The following is a 14,715-nucleotide window of genomic DNA, read 5'->3' as shown; positions in this document are numbered from 1 at the left end:
TGAAAAACGGTGGGGAATCATATTTAAATGTATGACGACCAGAGGAGTCTACATTGATTTACTCCCCAAAATTGATACAGATTCATTCCTCATGGCCCTGCGTAGATTTGTAGCACGTAGAGGAACTCCCCATGAACTATATTCTGACCAGGGAACAAACTTCAAGGGAGGACAAAGGGAACTATCAGAAGCGTTTGCCGCCATGCAACCTACCTTGCAAAATCAGCTGGCAAAGCAGAAAATTCTGTTCAAATTTAATCCTCCTGGAGCTCCCCACTTTGGTGGACTCTGGGAGAGGGAAATTAGATCTCTAAAGTCCGCCCTGAATGTTACACTTGGAGCCCAACATGTAACGGAAGAAGTGCTAAGCACAGTACTTACAGAGATTGAAGGAATTTTAAACTCGAAACCCCTGGGCTACGTGTCATTGGATGTAGCAGATGTGGATCCCATCACCCCAAACAGCCTTTTATTGGGGCGGCCAGACCCTGATTTACCCCAAATTGTATACCCTGAGTCAGAATTACTTAGCAGAAAACACTGGAGACACAGCCAAGTCCTGGCCGACCATTTTTGGGCACACTACATCAAGAGATACTTACCTGAGCTGCAAACTCGAAATAAGTGGACAACTGAAACTGGCAAAGATCTGAAGACTGGGACAGTTGTGATGATAGTAGATCACCAGTTGCCTCGAGCCCTCTGGCCAGTGGGTAAGGTCTCAACCACAGTACCAGGGGCTGACGGGAGAATCCGAACTGCTGAAGTGCAAGTGCAGGGTCGGAAATACATCCGACCAGTGAGTAAACTTGTCTGTTTGCCACCACTACCTGATGATGACAAGGACTCGTAAGCCTTTTCTGAAGTAGAATTTACTACGTAAATTGGGGCGGCTGTTGAAAAGGCTTAGTAAGTTTACCGGAGTTTATTATTTCTGTTCTTATTGGTGGATTGGGAGTCATATTGACAGCGTAGTTTAGACCCGCCCCCAAAGTTTGATGCATCTGCTCATGTTCCGCTAAAATGTGATGAAGGGCTCGTGTGTTTTCAAGCCATAGATGAGTGTGCGTAACTTCAAAGTAAGTTTATTTCCGATATATATATATTTGCACATGTTCTTTAAGCTTGTTTATATCGCTGTATTCAAACGTTCTGATGTTTAATGCATCTATATCTCCGTGAAGCTAATGCTAGCTCTCTAAATGTACGCTGTCTCTGCACGTGCGATCTAACGTGCGCAGCATAAGTGTGGTAACGAATAATGCTTTGTATTTACTTTATGTATATAATGTACAAATGTCAGCAAGCCGTATTTGTGTGGATTGATAAGATTATGTATGATTGAGAGGCAGAAAAGACGATGATCGCATGCCGTACTGGTCAATTATATATATATAGTCACATGTCCACACGTGTTTGTACATTTGATCTGGGTGTTTCTTTGTCGTTTATTGCCGTGAATTGATTATTGTATTTGTTTTATTATAGAAAACCACACACACCTTGGTAAACCCATACACAATCACACTGCAATGTGTATGCAGCTGGCTTGAAACTTTATTAAAAAACAGTGATTGGATTCATGGACTTTTGTGCATTCTTACCAATGCCCCGTGACGATCCCTACTAAATTAAACCAGTCCAAGAAAGCTACTTACCAATACATAATATATGAATTAAGAACCAGACATTATTTTTGTCCATCTGTTCGGATTCTTTTGTTTCTCTCTCACACTGACATTTAGAAATTCACAGGATGTGGTTTCTGAAGTGAGAGCTGTGACACAAAGACTAAAAACCTAAAAAAAAAAAAAACCTTTTAAATAACAGCCCATGTACATGTGTGTATATAAAAAGTGCATATAATTCAGTGTATATAAATAAATTGTGCATATTTTAGAAGCTATGACTGGTCACTATTACTTTTAGGGTTTTCAGCTCATTTGAATTGCCTTTTTGGCCTAATATATATAATGTAGTGTATAGCTATCCCTTGAAGTGCTTCTGTGCCAGTCTGTGAAAGGGTCAGTTGACATTACAAGAGTCTGCTTTGCATTGCTGTTTATATATATATATATATATATATATATATTTGCATTGCAAAGTTAACTAAGGAGGGAACTCTTTTAAAGAAGATTTAAGCTTTATTGATGAGAGGGGAAAGTTTCTACTGAAAAAAAGTGTTAGAGAAGCCTACAAGTGGAGCTCACCATGTGCTATTATGTCGAAGCTGATGTTTAAGGTCTAAAAAGAAGTGAACAATGTCAACAAAAGTGTAGATTGCGGTTTATCCACTCATTATTTGATTTCTGTTTAGTTACAGCTTGGATTAATGCTTTCTTTTAGGTGAAGCCTTTGTGTGCCATTCTTTGTTTGTGGTTTGCTTGCTGGGAAATTATGCTCTCCCCCCTCACTTTTTCTCTCTCAAGTTGTATTACTGAAATAGATGCACCATTAGAAAAAGTGGTGATCAAATACAATATATATATATATATATATATATATATATATATATATATATATATATATATATATATATATATAACATGAGAAGCATGAGAACACCACTTATTAAAAGCTAATAATGAATTAAATGATGAATGTAAAATGAGAACAAATAATCAATAAAAAAAAAAAAAAAAAAAAAAAGTTACATTTGTTTTACTGCAAGTCATGTGACCAGTCATTAGCGAACAATGCTGCGTTCAGGCCATATCGTGATTACCATAATTTCGAGATGACAACATGTGACGTTCTACTCGGAGCTGTTCACATCCTCAGACGCGGAATTATACTTTTCTATGGTAACACTATTAACGCCTAAACGGAGCCTACGTTGGTCAGGTGGTACAGCGGTCATGTGGTACAAGTCGTATAGCTCTCAGAAGACTCCCAGTTCACAAGTTGTAATTACCAGTTCTACGAGGACATGAAAGCTTTTTACAAATTGGAATCTCGTAATTACGGGAATTCCGATATGGCGTGAACGCACCTATAGTCACAAGCCTTTTGTGTAAGTGAAATGTGATATCTGATGTCAGCTGATTGCATGTGACCTTGACAACATTTTTTTTTTTAGACACATCAGTGGAAAAATATAAAATGTCACGTGTCTCTGTAATAAAGGCCCAGATGCAGTTAGATGCTCCAACAAAATTTATTATAGTAATAAATAAACTGGAAACGAGCCGCCAAGCCACCAATCAGCTGGACGATGAGAAGATGATCAATAATCAATCGAGGATCAGAAAGTGAGAGGACGATCCGAGCAGCACAGTCCAGGAAAACTGCAACATATTCCGTCGAGCGGAGATCAAACACCAGGCGATCGGCAGCAGTACGGAAAGTAGCCCATCAGGATTCAGCACAGACGAGTGTCACTAATCATGTTCTATCCAGGCAGAACAGAGCGAAGAACCAGAGATCAGGGTCGCAGTCCACAACGAAAGAAAGGCAAGCGGCTGGCCAATAAGTGCGCACAATCCGGAGAGTAACAGAATCAACTAAATAAATAAATTAAAAATTAAAAAAAAAAAAACACACACAACGTAACTCATAATTAAGAAATCAAAACAAACTTGCAAGAGAAGCATGAGAAACAAAACACCCTGGGAGAGGAAAAGGTGAGAGCAACAAACTTAAGAAGAGAATTGATAAGAAAATAACAAACAGCTGTGAATACGTGCACGGCCGCGCTGATTGCGAAACAGCAAAATTCAGCTGAATGCGGTCAGCACGTTTAGACAAAAAAAAAAAAAAAGCCTTGTGCAGGAGAGAAAAAGAGGTCGATCAAACCTGAGCCCTGACAAAATATATAACAACAGTGACAGAAAAAAAAGGGAAAATTAAATTAGACATCATCAGAAGCTCTGTAATTTGAAGGATTATAGGATTATATGAGGGATTTGAAATGCCACAAAGGCTGTTTATGTGTTCATACCATGAGGCCAGTACTGGCTTTAAGATGTTTTTTCAGATGTTAATCCAGCAAGAGTGTGATAAAAACACTCAAAGATGCCAGAGATATATTTGTGTTTATATTGACTTAATAAACAGAATTTGTGTTCTCCACAGAATAAGAGTAGCCTATACAAAGTACCCATATAATTTGAGGAAAAAAAGAACAGATGTGAGGGCATTTTGTTGCATCAGTTTAGGCCTTCACATGGCCTACATTCTTTTTTTAACAGAGGAATATGATAAACTGTGTCACAGTAACAGACACAGGTTTCAAAATGATACTTGCCGCAGTCTGGTTTATTTTTTCTTTACAGATCATGAAGTCTGTACTAAAATATGGTCTTTGGTTTTTCTAGCTTAATGTTTGCAGAAAATATTGTGACAATAATGTTCATGGACCACCCAAATGATGATATTTATTTTTGATGGACTTGCTACTTCTGTAGCAATATCCGTGTTCTCAAGTGAGGTATGCTTCATCCGATTTCCCGTGTGCAGGAAGTACAACGTTTACACGTTTACATGCACACTTTTTGGTTCAATCGGATGAAATTAATTCTGATTGATGAATCAGAATGCAGTGTTTACATGAACGCTAAATAAAGTGATCGGGTTTATGTGTGTGTTTGTCACAAGCTTTAAATCGAAAAAAATTTTTTGACATGCGCACACTGCACAAATATAGTTTCTCACTGTTTACACATAATAACCACTCTCCTACACCTTTTCTTTATTCTTTTTTTACAGCAGAATTAATATTTATCCATTTCTGGATAAATATACATATAAACCGTTGTGCTGTGTTACTCATATTTATCACGCAGTAAAAATGCCACTCCCCGCGCCCAAAACGGGTTGCCTGTGGATAAGAATCCAAAATAAGGACTTGTGGGAGGTTGTCATGCTCCACTTCACAGACGCCGAGTGAAATGAGAGTTTTATAATGATAGGATGCGCATTTATACAACACTTTGTTCAAAAGAAAGAGCCGCTTGTTCCGTGCGTCATACGTCATTACGCTATTTTGCGTTACTGCACATGTGCAGTCTTTTCAGTTTCGGTTTTCAATCCGATCGAGTGTTTACGTGCACTCTCAATCGTATTAGAAAAGGGAAAAAACACCCCCTTCAATCCGATCGAAATTTCATTCATCCGATCCAGCTAAATCGGATCGACTAAGGTGTTTACAATAACGTTTTTCAATCCGATTTAACCGTCAATGAGATTACAAGTGGATTATTTGGGTGCATGTAAACGGAACTATGCGTCAGTCGGAACACAGTTCATGCATTAAACTCTTCTAACGAGCTGGTGATCTGATTCAGCTGTGTTAAAAGATACATGCAAAATATGCAGAGTGGGTGCTCGCGAGGACAAAGATTAATGTTGAGTTCTAGACCATTCAAAAGTAGAATTTTCCCCACCTCCTACTTGGAAATAACGTCTGGATGTTTCCTCTTCCGATTTCGTCTGGAACGCGGTATAATAACCGCTGGTCTATGTGATACGCAAGGTACAGCTATAACGTAGGCTACACCGTATACTCTTAATAAAAAAATAAAGGTGCTTTAAAAGGTTCTTCAAGCGATGCCATTGAAGAACCATTTTTTGTTCCATAAAAAACGATTCGATCAAAGGTTTTTTAAAGAACCATTTCTTTATTACCTTTTTATAACCTGGAAAACCTTCTTTTGCCACAAAGAACCTTTTGTGAAACAGAATGGTTCTTCTGATGTTAAAGGTTCTTTATGGAACCATTTAGACAAAAAAGGTTCTTCTATGGCATCGTGAAGCACCTTTATTTTTAAGAGTGTATACCCATGTAAGGTATAAGGTTGCCGTATACCTAAAAGCGCGTTTTAGGGCCTTTTTTTTTGTTGTTGTTTTGTTTTGTTTTGTTTTGTTTTGTTTACTCTGTTGGACCCTTAGGGACTTTCATGTGACCTGGATCTGACGTTACCTACAACAACAACAACATTGCATTGGCGGTCATTCTCGCCGTAAGTTTGAAATCGAATGTAAGTCACTAAAGAAAATATGAAATGAAAGATAAATCAGATGGCACTCTTTCAGTGTTTTTTTACTGCCCCACTTTGGGAAAAGGTAGACAACATTATAAAATATTACAAATATTTGTTTAGTGTTTGGTATACAGTTGTAGTGTACAGTTTTTGGTGTTGATAATTAGTAGTATTTTATCAAATGTTATTGTTTGAATTGATATCCATGTTTATATAGTTCCCAGGGTACTGTTTGGAGGGTATGTGCATAGGGATAAAATTGTGAATTGAAATGTTTAAAAACATTAAGAAATAATGTTTTCATTAACTTTTCAAGATGATAGAATGGAATGTTCCTGTAAATTTCACAATGAAAAAAAAAAAAAAACAGGGTTTTTGAATGTTTAAAAAAAAAAAAACATTGAGGAATAACGTTTTCATAACGTAATGGCACTATAGGATTTTTTTTTTTTTTCATCTCCGCCCACCCGCACGAGCAGACAGAAAAGGCATAAAAAAATGTAACCGGGCATTCTGGACTTCTGGCGCGTTATAAAATTAAACAGGGTTTCTCGTATATAAGCTAAAACAAATTTACTCGAATCTCTGTAAATCCCAAAGCGATAATTATTTGCGCTGCGCAATGTGGAATTTAATCACTAGACCCAATTTACAGAAATTTTAAAAATATGATTCACAACATTTTCTTTATTCTTTGTTTACTGTTGATCACAAATGGTAAGTAGCTAATACTTCATTTTATGAATTAAGGGCTACAAACAGTTTGACGTTTTAATAGCCTAATTAAAACCTGTGTAGAGCGATAAAAGCAATGCAAGTTCTTGTTGTTGTTGTTTCCCCCTTCTGCGATATTTAGATAAATTATTTTTGTTAGGCTATATTTAAAAGAAAAGAAGAGACTTTAAGACCCTTATGATATAAGGCTAGCCTATTATAGTGTATTGCCATTTGACAGGTTTACGCCGAATATACTTTACTTTTTTTCTTTGTTGTTTCATTTTAAATTAGGCCTACTAGACTACACGTCATATAAAATAACATTTTAATATTAGCGTTGTTTGGCTATCTTTACCGTTATAGGCCTACAGTAAAATTAACCAAATTCATTATATACATAGCCTATGTGTTCGTGTATATAATGTCGTTAGATAATGCCATCTGTTCATTCACTTCATTAGCGGCTCACTGTCTGTAACAGTAACATTTACAGATTATGACAAAACGTGTTTTCAAATGTTCTTTCTTTCTTTCTTTCTTTCTTTCTTTCTTTCTTTCTTTCTTTCTCTTTCTTTCTTTCTCTCTCTCTCTCTCTCTCTCTCTCTCTCCCAATATTTTGGGGGATTTTTACAATAAGCTTAATTAGGTGATATTTCGCCGAGTGTGTGTTTGTGGAATAACCTGCTCCTATATATATATATATTTTCTATACTAAATATATATATATAGTTGGATGATATGTAAATTATAAAACACTAATATAAGTAGAATATAAGGTAATATTATATTATTCGAATATGTTTATTATATTTATTCTGTTGGCACATATGTTATCTGAATAAGTTATAAAAAAAAAAAAACAATTAAACAAGGTAATGTTTATTTTATGTTATGTTTATTATATTTTGTTATCATGTCACACATCATGGATCCGCATTTTGTATAATGTATTTTTAATATAAAAAAAATATCTGATATGATTTTATTATATAATTTGCATCCAACAAACAATATAATTCTTATTCTCAACGATCAAAGATTAAAGAGAAAAAAAAGATTGCACAACCACCAATTAGGTGGCGATATGCATTAAGTATGTAAATAAAACTATTTTGAACAATAGAAGAAAGCAGCAGTATGGCGCGCTTTATCTTAGTGTCTGTTTCCATAGTGACCCGTTGATTCATTGCTCTGTTGAGAATGTCTTGCATGTTAACCAGGAACATTCTCTGAGTTGCATGAACTTACTCCCGGATGCGTTTTTGGAACCAGCATACCTTGAGTAAGCAAGGTTTGGGTTAATCAAACTAGAGTTCAGGGTTTAGCAGATGTAAGTTAACCTTGCTTTCTGGAATACACCCCAGTTCTGCTCTGGCTTTGTTTGGAACTATATTTGTGTTGGCAAAACAGAGTAAAAACAGATAATATTGTGTCTAAAATGTATTTCACCTAATATTAACTTTTTGTTTGTTGAACTGTATAAAATCAATATCACATTCAAGATCATGCTTGTGCGCTGATATTTTGGAAAATGGCACTCTTCCTTGTATGATATTATTGTTCACAAATCTGTCTAAATCTGTGTTAGTGAGCACTTCTTCTTTGCCGAGATAATCCATCAACCTCACAGGTGTGGCATATCAAGATGCTGATTAGACAGCATGATTATTGCACAGGTGTGCCTTAGACTGGCCACAATAAAAGGCCACTCTAAAATGAGCAGTTTTACTGTATTGGGGGGGTCCAAAAACCAGTCAGTATCTGGTGTGACCACTATTTGTCTCACGCAGTGCAACACAGAGTTGATCAGGTTGTTGATTGTGGCCTGTGGAATGTTGGTCCACTCGTCTTCAATCGCTGTGCGAAGTTGCTGGATATTGGCAGGAATTGTAACACACTGTCGTATACGCCGATCCAGAGCATCCCAAACATGCTCAATGGGTTACGTGTCCGGTGAGTATGCTGGCCATGCAAGAATTGGGATGTTTTCCATTCTGTACAGATCCTTGCAACATGGGGCCATGCATTATCATGCTGCAACATGAGGTGGTGGTCGTGGATGAATGGCACAACAATGGGCCTCAGGATCTCGTCACGTTATCTCTGTGCATTGAAAATGCCGTCAATAAAATGTACCTGTGTTCGTTGTCCATAACATACGCCTGCCCATACCATAACCCCACTGCCACCATTGCCACTAAATCCACAACGTCGACATCAGCAAACTGCTCACCCACACGACGCCATACATGCTGTTCGCCATCTGCCCTGTACAGTGAAAACCGGGATTCATTCATGAAGAGAACACCTCTCCACAGTGCCAGATGCCATCAAATGTGAGCATTTGTCCACTCAAGTCGGTTACGGCGACGAACTGCAGTCACGTCGAGACCCCGATGAGGGTGACGAGCATGCAGATGAGCTTCCCTGAGATGGTTTATGACAGTTTTTGCCGAAATTCTTTGGTTATGCAAACCGATTGTTGCAGCAGCTGTCCGGGTGGTTGGTCTCAGACGTTCTTGGAGGTGAAGATGCTGGATGTGGAGGTCCTTGGCTGGTGTGGTTACAAGTGGTCTGTGGTTGTGAGGCCGGTTGGATGTACTGCCAAATTTTCTGAAACGCCTTTGGAGATGGCTTATGGTGGAGAAATGAACATTCAATTCACGGGCAACAGCTCTGGTGGACATTCCTGCAGTCAGCATGCCAATTGCACGCTCCCTCAAAACTTGCAACATCTGTGGCATTGTAAAAATTCCAGTTATAGAGAGCTCTCTAATTCAGTTTTTCCTAGTAAGAACTGAAGAGCTCTCTAATTTCATTACAGAGCTCGGCGATTTTATGTGTTTGTTTGTTTGTTTGTTTGTTTGTTGTTGTTGTTGTTGTTGTTGTTTTTACTGGTAAAAGTTTAAATAGAACTCTGTAAATGCATTTACAATGAGCAACACTGGGAACATTTAAGCTAAAATGGCCTACCACTAAACCTAAACCACTAAACCTAACCTTTTTTCTTCTGTTGGTCAGGTGTGTTTGGTGCTGATGCAGGTGCAGGGAAGTCAATACCAGTGATGGAGGGAGATTCTGTCACTCTAAAGACAAAGTTAAAAGTACAGGGAGATGATCAGATACTGTGGATGTTTGAAGTTAATAATTCAGACACTCGTATAGCTGAAATATATAAGCTCGTCATCTCTATATATGATAGTAATGAGATATTCAAAAACAGACTCCAGATAGACAATCAAACTGGATCTCTGACCATTAGAAACATCAGAACTGAACACACTGGACTTTATAAACTACAGATCCTCACCAAAGAAAAGGTCACATACAGGATCTTTAGTGTTATTATGCATGGTGAGTAAACTGAATAAATCAGTGAACTGAATGATTTAAAAAAAAAAAAACGTTGTCAGTGATTTATTTCTATTTGTGTTTTGACTTTGTTGATCTCTTTTCTTAGCTCGTCTACCTGTTCATGTTATCAGCAGTAACTCTTCAAGCTGTTCATCATCATCATCATCAGGATCATCAAACGAGAATTGTTCACTGGTGTGTTCAGTGGTGAATGTGAGTGATGTGAGTCTCTCCTGGTACAAAGGAAACAGTTTATTGTCCAACATCAGTGTGTCTGATTTCAGCATCAGTCTCTCTCTACCTCTGGAGGTGGAATATCAGGATAAAAACACCTACAGTTGTGTGATCAACAATCCCATCAGCAACCAGACCAAACATCTGAACATCAGTCAACTCTGTCACAAATGTGCAGGTATGTAATCTTATGCACTGATCTGATCAGGTGTCTTTAAAAAAATCCCAATGTTTAAAAAATGATCTTCCAAAATCACTAAATTGGTGTCTTTTAAAGCTATTTATTTATTTACAGTAAAATGTCACAATGGTAAAGCCTAGTACCACAGTTCAGTTCTGTTAAGTTTGATATATTAACTGGCAAATGTAAAATGAAGCAAGTAAAACGCAGGTGTTCAAATTTTAATGCATGCTTTGCTCTGCTTTTGTTGTAAACAACAACAAAACTGTCATATGTGCATATTTTATACATACTGACAGGTGCTATAGTTTATATGCAAAACAAAATATGTAATGTATTATGTGTGTATACTATAAACAAACAGATACATATGCAGCTTCATTTTTATATATTTATTTTTATTTTTTGATTACTGCACATCACTTTCTTGAGAATGTATTGTGACGGGGTGAAGAATCACACGACAAGGCTGGCTCAGTGAAATGTCCCCGGAGGGTGGATTTATTTACAATCAAAGGGAAAAAACAACAGGTGATGCCGGTGAGAGGTGCTTGGCGGTGCTCTTCAGTGCTCTACTCCAGTCAGTGGGTGTCCAAATGTGCTCCAAACGAAACGTGGGCTGTCGGTCACTCGCTGCTGTCTGGGGGAACAAAGAGAAAGAGTAAACAAGCGATGCATGCGTCTCAAGATCGGAGTCTGTCTCACGCTCAGCGTGGTGCTCTCTTTATAGCAGCCTGACAATTGGTTTCAGCTGTGACCGAACAGCCCGCGGTGAGGGCGTGCAGGTGAATTGCGTTTGTTACCAGGGCGACGCTGATGAGTCCGGAGGCGTCTGTCACAATATATATATATATATATATATATATATATATATATACACACACACACACACACACACACATGCATATATGCATATATATATATATATATAGTTTATTTGATAAAATAAATTCAAAGCGACAATGTATGGCTGAGGTCATCCTGACAGGATACAGTAATACAGTAATTATTATTTTTCTCTTTATTGTTACAGAACGACACCATTTATATACCATAATGCCAGTAGTTGTTGCTGTAGTGACACTGCTGGTGGTGTTTGTAGTTTTGGGTCTGCAGTGTCTTCGCGCCAGGACCATACAAGAACAACAGAAGGGCAAGTATTTCTAAAACTAATATGAAAATAATAGTAGCAATCAAGAGTGCCAAAATATGTATTTAATAACAGTTATTTTATAGTTTTGAAAATGTCATTTTTAAAAAAAGCAGTTCAGACTAGTGAGGAAGAGATTCATTATGAAGAAACAACATTTTCTGAACACAGTGTTCGCAGTATGGTAAGAAATATTTTTGCTGTGTGCAGTGCATCTGTCTGTCTGCTGAAACCTCAGCTTTTACTAGTGGAATTATACAAATAAATATACGAATAGACTTACCCTTAGGTCATCCAAGATAAGTTTGTTTCTTCTTGAGAACTGATTCAGAGAAATGTAGCATTACATCATTACATGGATCCTCTGCAATGAATGTTTCCCGTCAGAGTGGGAGTCCAAACAGCTGATAAAAACATCACAATAATCCACAAGTAACACATAATACTTTTGTGTTTTTGTAAGAAACAAATCCATAATGAAGGTGTTTTAACTTCAAACCATTGCTTCCCTTTTAATATGGTTCCTTTATCCTTAATTGCTTTCACCAGTAAAACCATATTATCTGAATCATAATTATCAAGTTGTGAATTTATGGGTATTTTGGACAGTTTCAACTGAAAACATCTTAATGATAAGTTTGTTTCTTACAAACATGCAGTTTTTTACTTCACGCAGTGTTACGTTTTTGGACTGGAGTGGTGTGGATTACTGTGATGTTTTATCAGCTGTTTGGACTCTCATTCTGACAACCTGACCTATTCATTGAGAAATGAGACTAACACATAGAGAGACAGTGAGTCATTGTCAGCCCACATTTCCTGTGTGTCTGATATCAGGTCTAAATACAAGTTAAAAAAAAACATGTGAGAAAATAATGACTGAATTGTCAAAGATTCCTTTAACAAATCATGTGGAAAGTAAGAAGCAAGAAGCACCCCGTGATCATATCATGTGGTTCATGTGATGTGCTGAATAACTAGATCAGGGGTGGCGAACATCAGTCCTGGAGAGCCGCAGCCCTGCAGAGTTTTGCTTCAGCCCTAATCAAATGCACATGAACAAGCTAATTAAGGTCTGAAGGGTTAATAGAAAGCTACAGGGAGGTGAGTTTTAATTAGGGTTGGAGCTGAACTCTGCAGGGCTGCGGCTCTCCAGGACTGGTGTTCACCACCCCTGAACTAGATGTTTGTTGTCTTTGGTATGATGATAATTAAGCAATATCAAACATGCAAGAGTGCTGTTGTATTGGCTATCAACAGCCACAGGTAAAATGACAATTCAGACGAACGGCATAGTTGAGTGTGTGATATAATAAATCAGAGATGTGTGTGTGTGTGTGTATTCGTAATTTAATATTTTAAAACAAATCCAATTAAATTAAGGGGAATGTAACTACTGTTGCAGTGTTTTAGCCTGTCTAGGCTGCTTTTGCTTTAGCATTTTGCTGTTGTGTTGATGCTACATTATTCATCGAGATCAGATTTCATTTACTATTTTATTTATTTATTTTTTTTTTTTTTTACAGATATTTGTTGGAGGAGGTCACACCATGTACTCCAGTGTCATCACATGATTTGATACTTGAACAGTATTGTAACTATAAATATGTATGTATAATGCTATTGTAACATGTAGTCTGTTTTGGCGTAGTTTTCCCTCTGTTTGTTCTGTTCCCATTTTTCTGATATCCTAGTTTTCCATAGTTTCTGGTTACTTTCTCATTCATTTCTGTAGTTAATTGTGGTGATTCATTTCAGAAAGAACATTATGTTTTTCCCCCTGGGTTTTTTTCCTGTTTTTTGTTGTTGTTGAACGTGTTTTTTAGATGTGGTAATCATGAGGCCATTGTGCGCAACTGCCCACATGTGCTTTTCCAGTTAGTTCATTTATTTTCCATTTGAAGGAGGTGTTTGTGTGCTACAGTGTTGTATATTGCAGCTCTGTTTACCGTCAACGATTTAACCTTAAACTGTAAAAAAAAAAAAAAAAATCTGTAAAAAAAAATGGAAAAAGTACTGGCAGCTTATTACCTGTACCATAAATTTACAGTCTGTTAATTTACAGTCTGCCACCAGTAAAAAACAGGACTTTTTCTGTTTTAATGGTGTATTTATATCTAGATCTATATATGAAGAGTTCAGATGCAAAACCAGATAAATCCATCTGACGTCTTTCTTTAAAAAATGCATTGTTATCAGGCTCAGATGTATAGGTTTCTATGTAAGTACCGGTACTTCTGATTGGGCTGAGGCTGGTATTTTAGCGAGTTTGAAGAAAAAGTATTTAATGGACGTATAATATGTGTCAAGAGCATTCACTCAGTATCATTATCTCATCTTTTGACTGAGATGGCTTTTAGCTGGTTTTGCATCTGAACTCTTCATATATAAAGCAAATAAAGCACAATATACAAATTGAACATGTTTTATTTTTACTTCATGTAAACATTCTTAAAAGTGCATTCAATGGCTTTCAATGGCTTTTATTTGCTTTTTATTTTTTTTATTTTAGGACTAAACAATATCAAATACTCAATCAATTAATTTAACAATATGTCAAACACTGAAAAATGCCTGTATTGTAAAAGACAGTTTAGCTTTAAACAGTAACAGACAGAATTAAAAAAAAAAAAAAAAAAAAAAAAAAAAAAAGAAAACATGATCATCTGTACAATACTGGTGTTGCACTAAAAAGTGGTCACAAAATTTAAACTTCAAACTGTAAAACAATCAAGATTCAGGACTCTTTTTCTTATAAGACAAAAAAAAAAAAAAAAAAAAAAAAAAACAGAGTTTAGAGCAGGGGTGCCCAACCCTGTTCCTGGAGATCTACCTTCCTGCAGAGTTTAGTTCCAACCCTGGCCAAACACACCTGTCTGTAATTATTAAGTGCTCCTTCAGATCCTAATTAGTTGGTTCAGGTGTGTTCGATCAGGGTTGGAGCTGAACTCTGCAGGAAGGTAGATCTCCAGGAACAGGGCTGAGCACCCCTGGTTTAGAGAGATAGTTCACACAAAAATGTGAATTCTGTCAATTACTCACCCTCATACAATTCCAAACCCATAAGACTTTCATTCATTTTTAGAACACAAATTAAG

General features: G+C 36.9%; 1 protein-coding gene across 12 annotated transcripts in view; it reads left to right on the top strand.

Annotated features, from left to right (window-relative positions):
- The window catches only part of LOC127153924 (CD48 antigen), a 95,788-nt gene extending 81,751 nt beyond the window's left edge, over window positions 1–14,037 (top strand). The window contains exons 1-6 of one of the 12 annotated variants that reach the window (XM_051095234.1): window positions 5,021–5,473; window positions 9,720–10,052; window positions 10,159–10,247; window positions 10,362–10,464; window positions 11,501–11,620; window positions 11,731–14,037. In XM_051095234.1, coding sequence (XP_050951191.1) covers window positions 5,302–5,473; window positions 9,720–10,052; window positions 10,159–10,247; window positions 10,362–10,464; window positions 11,501–11,620; window positions 11,731–11,882 — 969 coding nt within the window. In that variant the 5' untranslated portion in view covers window positions 5,021–5,301 and the 3' untranslated portion in view covers window positions 11,883–14,037. The other 11 variants (XM_051095233.1, XM_051095232.1, XM_051095231.1 and 8 more) reach the window with 11 other exon arrangements.
- The last annotated feature ends 678 nt before the right edge of the window (window positions 14,038–14,715 follow it).

This window comes from Labeo rohita, chromosome 22, assembly GCF_022985175.1.
Source record: "Labeo rohita strain BAU-BD-2019 chromosome 22, IGBB_LRoh.1.0, whole genome shotgun sequence".
NCBI lineage: Eukaryota > Metazoa > Chordata > Actinopteri > Cypriniformes > Cyprinidae > Labeo > Labeo rohita.
Note: the sequence above shows the minus strand (reverse complement) of the source record. Positions and strands in the feature narration are given on the sequence as shown.